Source organism: Labrus bergylta, chromosome 1 (assembly GCF_963930695.1).
Source record: "Labrus bergylta chromosome 1, fLabBer1.1, whole genome shotgun sequence".
Classification (NCBI taxonomy): Eukaryota; Metazoa; Chordata; class Actinopteri; order Labriformes; family Labridae; genus Labrus; species Labrus bergylta.
Genome location: NC_089195.1, coordinates 17,921,090 through 17,938,641, shown reverse-complemented (window position 1 = coordinate 17,938,641; position 17,552 = coordinate 17,921,090). Strand labels below are relative to the sequence as shown.

At 36.2% G+C, this 17,552-nt stretch overlaps 1 protein-coding gene across 1 annotated transcript; it reads right to left on the bottom strand.

Annotated features, from left to right (window-relative positions):
- Positions 1 to 113: 113 nt before the first annotated feature.
- LOC109991165 (ras-related C3 botulinum toxin substrate 2) lies at positions 114 to 16,747 on the bottom strand. Its single transcript, XM_020643386.2, has 7 exons — positions 16,598 to 16,747; positions 10,348 to 10,419; positions 8,309 to 8,426; positions 7,532 to 7,594; positions 3,944 to 4,103; positions 3,316 to 3,449; positions 114 to 637 (listed from the first exon to the last, which is right to left on the bottom strand). The coding sequence occupies exons 1-6, from the start codon at positions 16,699 to 16,701 to the stop codon at positions 3,319 to 3,321; spliced, it is 648 nt and encodes a 215-aa protein (XP_020499042.1). The 5' UTR covers positions 16,702 to 16,747; the 3' UTR covers positions 114 to 637; positions 3,316 to 3,318.
- Between the last annotated feature and the right edge of the window lie 805 nt (positions 16,748 to 17,552).

The following is a 17,552-nucleotide window of genomic DNA, read 5'->3' as shown; positions in this document are numbered from 1 at the left end:
AATTTCCCTATAGGAACAATAAAGGGCATTATAACATATGGTATGTTATGGTATGGTATGGTAGTTATGACGTTAACTGAAGAAATGAATTAGAATTAAAATCAATGAAGATGTTTCTTGATCAAGTGTGTTTTATTTTAATATTACATGAATACATAATACATTTGTTAAAAAGTTTTATTAATAATAAAAAAAAACATTGATCATCTCTCTCCCAATACAAAACTACATTCCTGATACATTGTTCATCACTCTTTAAACAACAGTTGAAAGTCACTATGAATTAATCAAATCATTCATTGAGAGTACACAAAACACCTGTATTTAGTTGGTATAGGATAAAGCAAGCATGCTGCTCATGGTCTCATACTCAATCTAATCTATATTGTATGCATTTAGCATGTCTGTTCATCCACATTTTGTGATTTAATTTTAGAAACTCTTGTAATTTACACTTAAATTCTTCCAGGTGCAGTATCTGCAAGAACTTTAAAATCAGCTTTTTTTTTTAATAAGCTTTGTTTTAAACTAGTGGTTTTCTAGTTGAAAACAGAACAGAACTTTTAAAAGGTCTTCTTTTAACCCAGGGTCAGCAGTCTGAATTGCTTTCTCTCTTCTTACGGGGTCCTTGTCGAATCTGAAACAATGGAGAGAACATGAAGCTTTAACACCTTATTGAAACACACACCTTGAATGGCGTTACATGTAAAAAAGTCATAGATGATTCATGTCTTTTAATCCTGTTACCCATTGGATGCCATCAGTACTAAAATAAAAGGACCGAGGTTTAAAAACAGCAGAATAACCCTTTAACATTCGGCTCCTGTTGCTCTTTAAAACAAACTCTGTTTCAGAGCGTTTGCAGGGGGCTGTGGATTCCCTTTTATTTTGACTCCAGTATTGTTTTAGCGTGTCGATTAATTTATTTTGATTTCATCAAAATAAAAAAAGGCATGGGCTCATGAGTTTTCCAATTGGATTCTGTATTTTTCAGTTGCTGCATTACTTGGGAGAAAATTGTATTGAGCGGGTCAAATTATTAAGTGTCTGCTTTTCTTAGCAAATTGATGCATGCCTGATGATGCAGCTTGGAAATAATAACACCAGTGATTCTTTGTCAAATATGAGATTGGTGAAATCACTTCTGAAGAATTGGCTTATATTCTCTTTCTATTATCAGAGTGTGTTCATTTGTCATAAAAAATCTCAGACTTCGCTTTGCATCATGTCTCTGCCTTTCCATTATTGTCCCGTACTGTCCCTGTGGGGATAGAGAAAGCATTATCTTTAAAACACTCTCTTGCCTCCACCTATTTCAGAATCCAGTAGCTCTGCTTATCGATGGTTTTTACAGACGATCAGTGTATCACCTCTATCCCTACTTCCATTCGTGGACTCCTTGTTAGTTTTAGAATAGATTTCAAGATTTTTATGATCACTTTTAAATCATTGTTAGGTGTGGCTCCATGCTTTACAGGATGCTTTTTTACAGGATACAGGATAACGCCTTTTGAGCCAGCCTTGTAGATTCTCAGGTAGCCTATGGCCTTTTTTGCAATGCCAAAGTTGAGGCTGAAATCAGAAGGGGGCCGTGCTTTTACCATCAGGTTCAAGAGAATGACCTCACTGAGGAGATCAGGCTCGTGGAATCAGCTTTAATTTGCATTTTTTGTCCTCCTGGGTTAATTCCAAATTGACTGTGGCGTCATATCATCGTGCTGTATGCAGTTAAATATCTGGGGGTTTTTTTGCATTGTTTATCAAAGCACTTCGGAAAGTCTTGTTTTAAAGGTGCTATATAAATAAAGTTATCATTTGCTATAATTATGATTAGAAAAAACCCAGCACACTTGGTACAAGTTGCTACAACTTTATTTAGACCCTGGTTCCTGCAGTGGAAATGTAATTATGTGCTTTAAAGCCCTACTTCCTATTTAAAGTTTACACGTTGAAGCATCTTATGGGACTTGCGTATGTTTTTTTCTGCTTACCACATTTTAGGCCTTTTATTATATCTTTCTCAAAGTTTAGTAAAGAAAATTATTTTGAGTCATTTAAAAACTATTAATTAGGGATTTGTGCAACATTTGATCAAGAGTCGACAAAAGTCATCTTGGACACTTTAAGGTTTACGCGCCAGGCAAACCAAAGTAATCACTGAACATATTCACAAATCGGCCCTCTTTCGGTGACGTCACACTCAGAGTGGAAAGTTTTATCTGTTTCCGGTGAAAATAGCTTAATGGACAAGAAACCTTACTTTCTGTTGAACAAATCAAAAGAAGGGCTTGTAAATTTTCCAAGATCCCAATAAGCAGACAACTTGATTGAGGCTTTTACCTACAAAGTTGAAGGTGAAACCATAATGGACTGCCTCACTGTATTATCAACACCTTACTTTTGGATAGCTGATGTGAATAAACAGTTGCATCTATGTTAGCGCTCCTAAAGCAGTCAGCTGTTAAAATAGTCCGTTTGCTACCACAGATGTTAAAAAGACAGTCACTACGCTTCATCACTAAAAGAATTACGTTAAAATAACAGCGCCATTAGAAGAGAGGCTACACAGTTAAGTTCAGATACTAATTTGAGATATTTTCGCCCATGATAATCACATTTTTATGAACCTGACGTGAAACTGGAAGTATTTATGCTTACAGTGTAGCTGAACACACCACTCGAAAGCTGGTACTCTCCATAGTTCCCAACTTTTAAAGCATGTAGAGTAGATTTAACGGTTCTAAAATTATTAAACATTTTAGCACTGTATCTCTTTTTAGCTGTGGGACGCCCTCTTGGTCTTTGAGGGTTAAAGTTACATTGTCAGTATAATTACTTCCAGTTTCAGCTCCTCAGGCTCATAAAACTGTGATAAAGATGGGCATTAATATCTAAACTTAACACACACCTTTTCTATTATATGTGTGATCTAAATGTTAGCAAGGAAGTGGCTTAAAGCTAATGTATGCTGTGTTTAGATGAGTGCTAATTGGTTATCAAATATGATTTATAACTTGAAGTATGGCCTGATGTCTCTCTAGATTTTCAGTTTCCATTGTCTTTGTAGCTGCTAATATATTGAGTGAAGAAACAAAAACAGTTTGTCAGATTCTCCACATTTGTATGACTTACAACATGGAACAAAGCATCAAGACGTGAACAAATATTTGAATACAACAGCTTTCCACCCAGGGGCGTGATGTCATGGAAAATTGGCTGCCTGGCCTCTCCTGCTCTTATTCACTTGTTCTTTTTTTCATCCTTCAATTGTTTGACCACTCCCTTTCTCCCCCTCAGTGTGTATTTCAGTCTTACCATTTACAGCAGTGCGCACGTCTTCCTCTTGCTCTTGACGGGCTGGGGACAGAGCACTGCCCGGATGGCCTCATCAAACACAGTCTTCAGACCACGCTGGGTCAAAGCCGAGCACTCCAGGTATTTCACTGAATCTTGAATAGAAAACAAAGAGAAACATTTTGATATGGATCTAAAAGAGTATGACTTCGAGTCGGTTTCATAACCAGCCTAAAACTCCTGGAAGGAGCTTTAAGAGAAAAGTTCATGGTTCAGGTTTTTTTTTTAGTACCTACTGAAGTTACATAACTAACGCTCACCACAAAACTTAAAAAGTCAACTTCCCAAAGAAGTTAACATTGACTTGTTTTCATTGGGAGGGAAAGTCCAGGGTTTGATGGCCATTTTTTTCCATAGAAACAGTGGTAACTTATATTAGAACAACATACTTTACTCATGAATAATATTTCTGCAGTTATTATGTGCAGTGACAGTCATGACTGTCCAAGGGGAGGAAGATTAAAACTGTGGTAAATTTGAACCGTGAGTTGCTTGTTATCCGTTACTCAGTTGTATACCAAATTAGGAATGCAAGACATAAGGCTGAAAATTGTTTATCCCATACAACAAAATGAACAATGGGCATTACCGATCTCCTTTGCCAAAGCCAGGCCCTGTGGGTAGGTGATTGGTGACAGCTTCTTCTCTTTCAGCTTCTCAATGGTATCCTTATCGTCCCTCAGATCGAGCTTGGTGCCCACCAGGATGATGGGTGTGGAGGGGCAGTGGTGGCGGACCTCAGGGAACCACTGGAAGAAAAAGGGGTCAAAGGCAATCAAAATGAGAAGAGAAAATGGAAGGGAAAGGGTGTTAATTTAAGGTTTAACTGATTTTTTTTTTTCGAGGCTGTCCATGGCATTCTTCATACCGTAAATGAGTTAGTTCATTATGATTATACAACACTTTAATCCACCTTTTTGTACTTTTCATCTCTCTGCACCCTCTGGCATTTTCTTCAAATCTGACACATAATTAATATTCATCACTATCATCATTAACCTTTAAAGATTTAAGTGCTTTGTAGCATGGATTTTGAAATGCTTTAAAAATGTTGCTTTTGTTGATTAGGTTTTCATTTTTAACCTGCCCTTTACTCATTTTAGATTTCTCTGATAATTCTTGCCGTCACTCGTTAGCTCACTTTATTTTCCCATCTATCCCTCCAAACTCTCTTTGCCAATCCTCCTATCCCACCTCCTGTCTCTCTCTCTTACCCGTTTAAGTGTAATCATTTTCTTCTCTCCCTTCTACATTTTTTCTCTTAATGCCTCTCTCCACCTATTTTTCTCTACAGAAAAAATAGAGATGCTATCTGCTGACAGTTTTAACTGATAGTTGTAGTTTTTGATTGACAAATCCGTCCTGTTTTTTAAGTAATCTGCTCACAAGCCAGGTGACTGGCATGTTGGGATTATGGGTATTACCCGATGAATCCCATGGCTGCCTCTTGAACTAATTCATTTTTCAAGAGGTTTTAGAGGTTTATACTTTAACTGGCTGTGTAACAGGAACATATGGACTCCTTCTCAGATATAATTTAAAAGTGAAATTAAAAGAAATTGTGATGCGTTTTCATGCCTATGGGAAATCTGTTTCAATTTTTAAACCCATCTATCAAGTGAGGATTGAAAACCACATGGATTTGAAACTTTACCACAGTGTGACTTGAATTATTTTAGTACCTGAAGACATCGGAGACTAAAAATTCACTGGTTCGGGGTTTTGTGACACCATTAGAACAATGAATTGTTAGTTGCACTTGCAGATATTTGTTAATAGATATTTAGCCTATAAATCCATGTGAGGTGATCACAGATGAGAGATGGGATGTTCTTATTACAGATTGCTTTCTATCTTCTTCTGTTTTTCCTGCATACATCACAGCCTGGTAGATGATAAGTCAAGCACTACAGATGTACTACAAAGGAAATAGACCCCAGACTACAGAGTCTACATTTGTACGTAGATTCTCCAAATAGAGATTCGTCAGAGGAGAATGACACACAGTATTCAGCCTTTTTGTGACTCACATGATCATAAGACTGAAAATAAAAATGTAATACCTAATGCAGCTTCATTTTCTGGGTAAAGAATTAGTTTATTTATGTTTTTTGTCAAACAGTTCTTCCTATTTTTTCTGCTCTATAGCAATTAATCTAACAGCAACCACTTTCCCTTGTTAATACTCCAGTCCCTTGTTACCATGGATACCCACATTGGATTCATAATGAAAAGAAAAGGAGAGTACTTAACCAAATCTAATCAATACTCCTGTTACTTCCGGCCTGCCTTATTGATGTTCGTATAGGATATTCATAAGGTGGTAAGGGATTTTTAGGTCCTTAAGATGCTCCCCCTTTGTTGGAGGTCTTTGAATCATTGTAGCACAGGAGCAGAGGGTGCATTGAAGTAAGCTACTATAGAACACTTGAGATCACAGGGCTGCACATGAAAAGGTTTTATGTCATTTTATGCTTTCTGCAACCTTTTGTTAAAACTGAATGACTTCACGGTAATGATTTAACACAACTGGCCAGAAAAAGAAAGGTTGGAAACAAAAGTATACATTATTAACAATGCATTGAATTTATTTGTAATACTTTATAATAACCATTGTCAATAAAGGGTAAATTGATAGTGAATTAACCTTTAGTCCATAGTTATTTTACTGTTAACAAACAATGATAAGATAGTTAATAATGTTAGCTAATTATTTGTAATGCTATAATTGATGTTATGCTATTGATGTGCTCGTTTTGACATTTTTACACTATTTACTACTACTGTGATTGTAGAGAAAAAAAAGAAAAAATAAACCGAGATATTTTTTTTTGGTTGTATCAGTGGTTTAAAATGAAAGACCCAAAATAATGTAGTGTCCAAAGCGTTCACACATCTTACACAGGACACAAATGCAAATTGTGGTTCTGAGCAGCTACACAGGGGAAATTTAAAACAAGACCATTAGACCATTACAACCCACAGATAAGAAGAGTCTGGCCTCTGAAAGATAATTGAAATTGAAATTATCTACTTGGAACAAACTCCACTGCACAGTGATGCTGAACTCTCTATCTTTAAAAGGCTGCCATTTCTGTTAGACTCTAACTGTAGTTTACACATTTCTCTTATATATTGAAACGTATCAAAGAGGCATTTTGCTCAACCTTGAATCACAATGTGAAAGCTAACCAATTTTGAGGGAAAACAAATACATTTCATGCACTCTTCTACGATCCCTTTTTTTTATTTTGCATACACGTGCAAAACACCTCCAGCCCAACAAAGCAATAGTGTTCGGGAACGGTCAGTGGACTGCGATAATATAGCCCTTTTTCATATTTTTGGACTCCGGGTATTGCAGTGTTGCCTGCTTGTCTTTCAGCTATTCAAATATTCAGGAGGAGAGGTCATGCAAGAGCAAAACACTGCTTAGTCCACAGGGACCACCCATGGATTTAGTCCCTGTTTTAAGGACATTTTGGGATTAATGGCAACCTGCTCTCCTATTACAGCCTCGTCTAATTTAAATATTGCTTCTTCTTTTTCTTACTGTAAGCATTGTTTTTTTTTTCAAGGGCTACTAATTTAAAGCTAACAAATATAGCATAAAAACAAAAAACAATGCCAAAGTATATTTTCATGATCTGAATAAAAAATGCCTCATGCAAAAAAGTTGACTTTATTAAGATCATTTCTTGAGGCTTGTTTTTTGGTGGGGCCGATTAAATTTAGATTTAGAATTTATATCATCTGCACACAACCATGGATAATGTGCTCTAAACAGTGTGTTTGAGTGGTGTGAATTGTAATCAGAGGAGGCAGCAGAACGTCTACAAAAAGTATCCATTTCAAATGGTGTCTAAAGGGTGAGTAACAGATGTGACAGTTCTCTCCTACTGCTGTGAATACATTACTCTGTGGACAATGCTAACTCTGGAAGTCTACAGCAGAATAGCGTTCATGTAACCTCTTCCTTTGATTGATATGTGCAATTAATTTTCACATTTTAGAGTTATCATATCCAATTCAAACCCAATATCAGTAAAGTATCAACTTAAATGACAATATTTCAGTTTGCATTATACTTACTTCAGGGGCTTTAATAGATTACAAATATATATTTAAAAAAGGGTTCTTTAAAAATATACAAATAATAGAGTATTAGGGGACTTACCTTGGCTCTGACGTTCTCATAGGACGCTGGGCTGACCAGAGAGAAACAGATCAGGAAAACATCCTGGATGTAAGACAAAGAGAAACGACAGATTATATGAAGCATCACTTTGTCCTTTGCACATTTGAATGGAAATTTATGGAAATATTGATATTATTCTTAAACTTTAACAGAATCTAGACTGCGTGATAGCTTTCTTTTTTAATGATTCTGTTTAAATTAGAAGTGAATGCTGTGTTTAAAGTGGTAGTTGTGATTCATTTTGGATGAGAGGTTATCAACTGTGCTCAGCCCTACGTGAGGAACATTTCAGGAAGCTTTTTGACTAAGCATAGAGAAATACATTACACCAACTATCAAAAAACACATTTTAATAACCAAGACATTGGTCATATCATATCATAAACAACAAAAAAAGAATACCATTCTGATTTATTTTATGTAGTTAAATCTATTTTTGTGCTCTGGCACATTATTTGTTTTTTTGAATAATCTTTTTTGATGTAAAGAAATAGAGGATTATAAAGTCTTTCTCAATGGATTTTTTGTTGGGTGTTTTTGGATCTAAAAGGCTCCTCAGTTTCTGACTCCCCAGTTATTATTCTGTCCTTTTCTGCCTTTTGATTTAACGAGACGCATAACTCAGTCAGGCTGCAGTGTGGAATTAATGGATCTGACAGCTGCTAATTTAAGGGCCCTTGGTCGCACTGTGGGAGAAACAGTGGGTTTTGTCTTTTCTGATGAATTGCCTGCATGTGTGTGTGATGGATGGCGTACGGTCTGTGGGTAGGACAGGGGGCGGAGCCTGTCATAGTCTTCCTGTCCAGCTGTATCCCAGAGGCCCAGGTTGACCGGCTTGCTGTCCACCATCACGTTAGCTGAGTAGTTGTCGAATCTGTGGAGAGCACAGGCTGTCAATAAATCAGTTAGACCACGAGGCGGGTTTTTTAATTAAGCAAAACATCAATCAATTGATTCATTGATGATAGGACATATAGATCATCATGCATTATACAAATGGTGTTATTACATAACGAAGTGTAAGTGTAATGACATCTTTATACAGGTGCTCATCCTTTGTGTTAAATATGAGACTTGATCTGCTTCATGATTCATCTATGGATGAATATTTTATTTGTTTTCTCTTGTTCTTTCCAGTAGTTTGCCTCCATATTTGATATCTTTATTTTGGATATTTTTCTATAATTTTTACTTGTGGGTCATACAGGAGGAGTGGTCTCATTTTTAGCTGATAAATCTAGCCTACATTATAACAATCTAAACATTTGATCCTAAAATAAATCCAATCATGCCAATGTAGGGTATCATAATCAAACATGAGTCATCTGAGACCTTGAAAGAGCATTACAAAGACTGTTACAAAAAGTAAGTTTAAAAGGAAGTGTTGAATAGAGAGAAATGAGCACTAACAAAGGGTTGTTAGTGAGAAATAAAACATATGAAGTGCTCGACAGTAAATTGTGTTAGGTACAGTAATTGGCTCATTAAATTTAAGTGACACTTCTTGCTAAGTTAATTAGCAGTATAGTAAATGTAAGGTTTAAAGGTTTTATACCTTTTCTGGTTTTATTCCTTTTCTGTGTTTCTTTTCCTTAAGAAGATAACATACTGTATAACATAATGTCTTTGTCTCCTGTTGTTGAAAAATGACGTGTTTAAGGAATGAATTATTTTTACATAGTCAAGAACATTTGAAAGTACTGGAACTATTTATAGGTATTTATATGTTTTATCTACTTCATGCGTCTGCCAGTTGAGAGGGAATAACCTTTATCTCCACAGGATTTGTTTTAATAGTTAAAGAAGATTGGAGTTTCAGTAGATGAATAATGTTTTTGTAGATTATTACTAGGTAGTGTTTTAATGAGCTCCGCCTTAACCATCTGTGGTTGTGAAAAAACTGCTTATAATATGTTAATTAATCAGTATTGATAAAATTATTATATGATCTATATAATAAATATATATAACTTTCGCTACGCAAAATAAATGTTTTTATTTGTAAAACACTTTTTTATACATTCTGAATGCTGAATTATTCCTAGAGGGGTTTTAGACACACAGCAGTATTAGTTTAGTATTAGTAGTTCTTCTTCCTCAGTTGAAAAAAATCTGAAATGTTTTAGAAAAAAAATAGTGAAGCAACGATGCCCCCTTGTGGCCACTGAGAAACACTACAGTCTCATCATAAGAGCAGTGGACAAAACCTTTATAAAGAAACAAATTTAAAAACTCAAAATGCTAAAAAAAAAAAAAAAAAAAAAAAAAAAGGGATTCTGATGGACACTTTCAACTCTCTCTGTGCATTGTCTAGTTATCTCACAACAAGTTCTAAGAGTGTCAGTTTAAAAGATAAAATAAATAAAGATATAACTATTCTCTGTTCTTGCTTGTCTGTGCTGCTACAGGTTATGTTTCAAGCTGAGTTAAAGACTTTTACTGTTTTCCTTTTTTTCATACAGCACAGAAATATTTTCTAAAACAAAAAGTTGTAAAACAGCTGATCTTATTTTGAAAGATGCTTAATAAATATGTTTTTTGTTTTTCAGCTACTTATTTCTCTGTATTTCTATGTCAACTTTCTTTTGATAGAATTGGCCTTAGAAGTAAGTCTTTTTTTTTTCTGGTGCCAGCTCAAACCTGTCAGCACCAACACCATATATCTGCAGATCTACTCTTATAACTTTTTCAGGTTTCTGTATGTAAGGGGTATTTCTGTGCAGAGTGCAGATGGATGGAGCGAGCATGTGTAGTATGTCCGTGTGTGTGTGTGTGTTTATGTGTGTTATACTCACACAGTAGGAATGTACTCTCCGGGGAAGGCATTGGTTGTGTAGCTGATGAGCAGACATGTTTTTCCCACAGCTCTGTCAAACAAGTAAAAACACACAGAGTGAGCCTCAATGGAAACAAAAACTATGGTTTCAAGCAACAAGATTGGAAGTCGTACCCAGAGGTTGTTCAGATTTAGAACAGAAGGATAGTTTTGCTGCGTTTTTATGCTTAAGAAGATTCAAGATCAATTTTGAAAATTCCAAAAACGATGTGAATTCAAAACCAGCTATAAGATCGAGAAGGACTTACAAAACTGTGTCACATAAATCTTGATCATCTGGTTTAAAGTTCTGTTTGTTTGAACTGTTAATCCACCAGCAAACTTTTCTCCTTGATACATTTTTTTTAAATAGTTTTTTTCATTTCGAGACTATTTCCAAAACTTCTATGAAACCAGATTGGATGTCATGATTATATCAATCAAGAATGAAGTGTACAGACATGTCATGCCACAATAGTTGAGAAGATGTATGAAAACCCATGAATGTTCATCACAGTGGCGCAGTGAGCAGCTTATCTCAAGATCAGCAGTGATGAAACCACGTGGCTTAAAGCAGGAGATGATCAAACAAGTATCAACTGGTCCTGTTCTTATTTTGTTCCAGAGCTTTGCCTTCATAATTCAACAATAACACCAGATCCTATGCTCTGTCTTTCACAAAGGCACTGCTTTGCAGAGATAACATTATGAACATTTTTGATTGGTAAAAAGTTGTGAGGAGAAGTTACAGCCTTGTCGCTTTCATCAGACAGGTATTGCAAAGCAGGGAAATATCTTGTTCTGAAATCAGGTGATTTGCATGTAGCAGCATAAATGTTCCTGCCTGTGGTTTGCCAGTAAGGATCATGTTTAAGCCCAAATTCTTCAGGATATAAAAGAATTAGGAAATAAATCGTTTAAGTCTTCTGTACCTCATTAAACGAACCACTGACTGTAAAAGAAAAAGATGAAGTCTTTGGTATATATGACCAATGTTAGAATGACTTAAATCTGCATTCTTTTCACTGACCAGCAGGGTGTGACTTATTGTCTCCCCGGTTAATGCTGCAGCATGCATGGTTTGAAACTACACCTGTGATTTCTTGGCCACATGGGGCGCAAATCTGGCATGTTTCAAATAAGCAAACTTTCATGAAAATAATAAAGGTGACGATAACAGAATGTAACAAACAAACTAAAAAGATAAAGAAAAGGAAAATTAAAAACTGAATTAAACAAATACATTGTTCTGTTCATGGCGCTGATGAGAATGTAACGTACATTTTACAGTAAGTTGTGGCCTGGGACTGACACCTGCTCTAGTCAGGTCGGGTGTCAGTCGACACTCTATGGTTGCCATGCAGATACTTTCAGTTTCATACATTGATTAAGGTTGCAAATGAAACAACTGGTAACATCTGATTCTAAAACCAGGCTTTGGAGGGAATAGGGTTTTTTTTCTGTGGTGCAACACTGATAAGTCATTACAAAAAGTACAAAAGTGTGGACAGTAAAAAAATTCAATACATGAGGATGTGTCTGCTATCTGTAAAAAATGGTTGGAGGAAAATAACCTTTGTGCACTCTGAATTTTAGCTTACATTTCCCAAAGAGTCAATGTCAATCATGATATGAAAAAAAAAAAAAAGTGTATCTTTTGTATTTTGAGCTTTGATAATAATGAGAAAAACTGCTTAGTGTACATGGATGAAATTGTAAATGATATACATGCTGAGACACTGTTAGAGGCCGAGGCAGTTTTCTACAAGTGTCAGTATACTTCTACAAGATAAATTAGTATATGTGCTTTCTCTACCTCTGTATAGATAACTTAGTAAACAATCATTTATATAATGTATTGTGGGGGGATTAATGTTTAAAGTCCAAATACACCTTTCTGACAGAAGGGGCACATTAAAAGATTTACAAATCTGGTATCTGCGTGAAGCTGAAAATCTTAACTGTTATATCTTAATAATGTATGAAGTAATAAATCTAAATATTTTGTATTTTAAAAAGGGAACATCTTCACACAAATAAAACAAATTTGCTTTTTTAAGGCCAGCTCAGGAAAAAGGTAACTCAATCTTTGACAGGCGCAGCTGTCTTAGAAAAGCTGTATTTTTTGTATGTGTGCGTGTGTGCATGTTTGTGTGCGTGTGTGCATGTTTGTGTGTGTGTGTGTGTGTGTGTGTGTGTGTGTGTGTGTGTGTGTGTGTGTGTGTGTGTGAGACTATATTTGTGAGGACAAGTTTAGAAGTTAAGGCGTGTTTGTTTAGGTTTAGATCAAATGTGAAGGTTGAGGTTGGACATGTATTAATGATGGCTACGTTTAGGATTATGGGTTAACAAGGGTGTTTTGTGTCAGTGCAAGCAAGTCTGTTCTTTGTGGTTATGTGCAAGTCAAATAGGAACTGATCTGTTTCAGAAGCAGTGGTTAGTGTTGAAAACAGGAACCACACAAAGGGGAAGGAAAAAAAGAGTAAAGCTTCATTCTGTCTCTTCGTCTTTATATGGTTTTTCTGCCAACATTTCTGTCTCATGCTAACACCATCCTACTCTATCTGGTTTAGAGTTGGCCAATTTTGTAAAGAAGATTTGTCTCTCCTAGTCTTTATTTTTGTCTTTCATCGTTTTCCCTTTTATTCTCTTTTCCCAAATTCTATACATTGCTTTAATTTTGTTCATTTGATCCATCTGCCTTGGGCAAATTGACTGTTTCTTAGGAGTTGTGCTTTATGTACTGAATCTTTTTTCTCCCACAAGCACTACATTTTTAAGTGGCTTAAAGCCTGCTCGCCCTTGAACCCAGAGCAGTGATAAACATGAGTAATAACAAAATAAGTGGGCGCAAGGCCAGTTGTTGAACTGCCGCAGCTGTGAAATTAGCGCTAGCACGCTATAGTGAGTCAGGATGTCAGGCACAGAAGATTTCTAAACTTCCTTCTATTTTTTACTGAACATCTTTGGTAAATCATTTGTTCAATTAAGATTTGAAGGAAGAGTTCACAAACACATGTAAGCATGTTAGCGTATTTAAGAATATTTATGTGTGGACCTTCAAGGAACTCCTGTGACTATGTACTAACCATTTGTGCAGTAGTTATTACTTTGGGCTTAAAGGTAGCTTTAATGTTATCTCTATATCATTTTTAGTTTGACTGAAGTAAAATATTTCACTATAGGTTTGTACCAGCTCTGTATGAAATTCAAACCCAAGATTTTATCGTTCCATTAAATGGCAATATTCTAACTGTCTTATCTATTTTTTATATATATTTGCTTGAAATAGATGGCGATGTTCAGTGTTTTGAGTTTTCAATATCATTTGGCTTACCAAAAGAACAACAGTCTCAACAAAAGCGGGACAGTCTGCTTCTTATACAATCTTGAATCTATCCATAGAGACTGTAAACTTCGTAAACCTTTCCTCTAGACTTCCATACAACCAGACATGTTTTGTAATCAATTGAATCGCCTCCTATTGGCCATTAGAAAGAATGCAGCTTAATGGCATTTATGGATTGGCTTCTTTTCTCATTTCTGGTAGTTGTGCAAGCAGGAAATGTAATAGAACTGTTAGTACAATAAAAGTAAACATGTCGTTCAAATGGGGGAACGCTATAAAAAGGCCATTTATGAACATCATGTTAGCTTATATGTACACTGTGAGTTCAGTGACAGCAGACTTCCCTACAACTTCAGACAAACTTCTTCTTTTCTCTTTATTACTGGAAGATTTAAATCCCATTTTAGACAGCCTAGTTCTGTCACATACGTCAAACATACACGTTTTGGCATAATATAGACAAGTAGCTCCTGAGTTCAATTTAAAAGACTGTTCCATCTCTTCAAGGTCCACCTGCACAGAATGAGTCATCTCTGATTTTGGTTGAGCCCCACATTCAGACAGCGAAGGATTTTTCAAAGGTTGCAGCGTGATGCACATTAATTCAATGAAATGAAAGATCATGGCAGAAATGACTCACAACATCACAAGTTGTGTGGACTATATCTGAAGCTGTATTCAGACATTTTATCTGGGACATGTTGAATGTTTTAACCCTGTTCAAAGGCATTATCCCAAACCAGCCATCCTTCTGCAGTGATTGACCAGGTGTTCACAGGTGCAGCTCCAAGCTTTTCACAAGTGTTTTTTTCCCCCTTCTCATTCCTTACATTACTTCATCCACTGCTCCTGCTCTCTGCGTGCATCTGTTCTGACAGTGCATTTTAGAAAAAAATGTCCTTAGGCAGTAGCTATTTAAAACAATGTCAGGGTGTGTGACAACACATGGAGTCGACACAATCCCAGCTCCTGTAGCCAAGATCCATAGCTGTCCATTGGACACTGACACAGTTTATGTTGTTATTGTCTTTGCACCCCAGTACTTGAGATTCTAAATAAAACATCTTCATCTTCATCTTTTTTTTTATTACTACAAGTCCAGAAATTACAAAACAAAATGTGGCCTTGGTTTCTGCTCTGATGCTTCTTTTAAAACAATAATATCAGATTTATAACCGTATACAGTGATAGAGGTCTGGTTACATTTAGCTGCAGGCAATTCAATTCAGAAATTCTAAACAAGACCAAATATGTTAAGGATGTTTTTATTATGGAGAAACATATTTCCTTTTTACGTTCCAATGAAACAGCTAGCAGAAAGATATTTAATTCCTCATGTTAATGTATTTCCTGTAAATGCAGTTTTTCAGGAAATCATGAGGCAGAGACATATTGTTGATATTTAACTGCCAATAATGTAGCAGTGCAACCATGACGATACCACTGGGAGGTAGAAACGCTGTGATGCACCGAGCTATTATTATTTATGAGGCCTTCTTGTTGAGTCAAGGAGAAATGTGACATTCAACAAGTGATTCTGCCCCTCTGCTCTTTTGTCATTGTTCAGGATGATCTGTCTCTGTATACAACTTACAGTTAAATACAGTAATCAAACAAAAATACACAATCATAGATGGGAAGATTTTAAAATTTCATCTTGTAGGAGGAAAATCTTTAGACTTGATAGTCCAGGAAAACAGCAGCGAAAGGGGCAGGAAAGTCAAAAAGCGCTGGCAAGGATGGAAAGTTCTTGCTCTTTATACAGTAACTAGCAGAATTCACTGTCACAGTAAAGTAACTACATTCACCAAAGAGTTTCATTGGAGAAAAAAACTTAGTATGTGCCCCCAAGTGATGAACCTTCATCAAACTTAACATTTTGGCACACTGAGGAGCTCAAAGATATGAGAAAGAAAATCAAATTTAACAATGTTGTTCTTCATTTTACACAAATATGAAGGTACTTGCAAGATGTGTTAGAGACAAAACAACATCTTTTGTTTTTAAGTGGAACTTCACTTACAGTGTGCTTAAGTAAGAAAATACAAAAACTCTCACTATCCAAGGTTTTACAGACTCTAGTCTCACTGCTTCTTCAGGCTACATTTATAGACACACCAGAGAGCAAAAACACACCAGGAAGTGCTACCTCTACATATTACATTCTTTGGTAACAGTTAACTGAGCTCTTCAGCACTTCCGCGTCATTATCTCCGCCATCATTACAACCTGCCCTTGATGGCCCCTCCTTTAAGGATTAGGTGAAGAAGTTAGTTTTTGTGATAAGGTAGATCTCAGTGTCTGAACTTGTATTGAGTGAGCACAATTAACTCAATTGACTGAACATGATCTGAATATTAAAGTTTACCATGATGACCAACTTTAACATGTAGCTTTCTGACTATTTTATCTCTTTCCTCTCTTCTCAGTTTTCTACTTTTCAGTCTTTTTAATTAGTTGCATTTTTTTGCATTTATGCCTACACTAAAGAGCCTGCTCTGAGCTTGCTACAGCATTTTCCTGCATGTTGTGACCTGCACCCTCCAGCACCCTTGTTCTGAATCAGGCTGTCAAACACACGCCTAGAGAGTTAACACGTAACATTTGACAAAGTGTTTTTGATACTTTAAGTGTACAGAGAGCCTTGCTTTTTTTGAGCAAGCAAAAAAATCACATTTCCACAACTTAGGGAAGTCGAGAAACTGTCACTGAAAGCTCCTTGGGGCTTGAAAATATCTTTAATATTTCAACCAAAGAACTCTAAATACACAGCCTGTAGGCTAAATATCTTCATCAAGCATAACATGGGCTAAACACCTCGAGATTCAATACCTGAAGGCAACTTTTACATACACTGTAGGTAAATTAAAATATGGCATACCCATCTCCCACGACCACACATTTGATAGCCTGCATCCTGTTCCGCTCAGCTTCGTCTGTGCTGCTCACTCTGACAGGAACCCACTCAAAGAGGAAGATCAGCATGCAACTACAGGAAACTCTTACACCTCCCTCACTCCCCACCCTTCACTGCCTCTTTTTTTTCTTCTCAGTCTCTCTTCCTTCATTTTTGCACAAATCACTCCTTCTGGTTTTGTTGGTTTTTTGCTTCCTTGAAATGACAGAGTGTATGCAAACATAGTGCAAACTTATTCAAAACACAAGTACGTGAGATAAATAATGAATGAGGTAAATGCTGTGGAAAAAGTTGCAACAGAAAAGAGCTGTGAATTGACGTTTTGAGAGGAGGAAGATAGAGAGGCAAAAACACTGAGGTCTATTTAAAACTTCCTCTTTTGTTTGCTTGCACATTTTTAACCATGCATGTGTTTGCACACACATACAAACACACACACACACACACACACACACACACACACACACACACACACACTCTCACACACGCGCAAACACACACACACACACACACACACACACACACACACACACACACACTCTCACACATGCGCAAACAAACATACAAACACACACACATACACACACACACACACACACACACACACACACTCTCACACACGCGCAAACACACACACACACACACACACACACACACACACACACACACTTTCCTAAGGCATTCAGTATTGTTGTTCAGGTTCACTTTTATATTTTCTATCACTTTGCATACTTGAATCATTTATATCTCTATTACTTTTCTTTTCATATTTAAGATATATATATATATATATATATATATATATATATATATATAAATTAAGATGATAAATCACTCTCTATAGCCTAAAGCTCAAAATGCCTGTGATATTTCTGTACTACCACTAGATGGTGCTTTAGCATTGTGTTATTAATTGTGA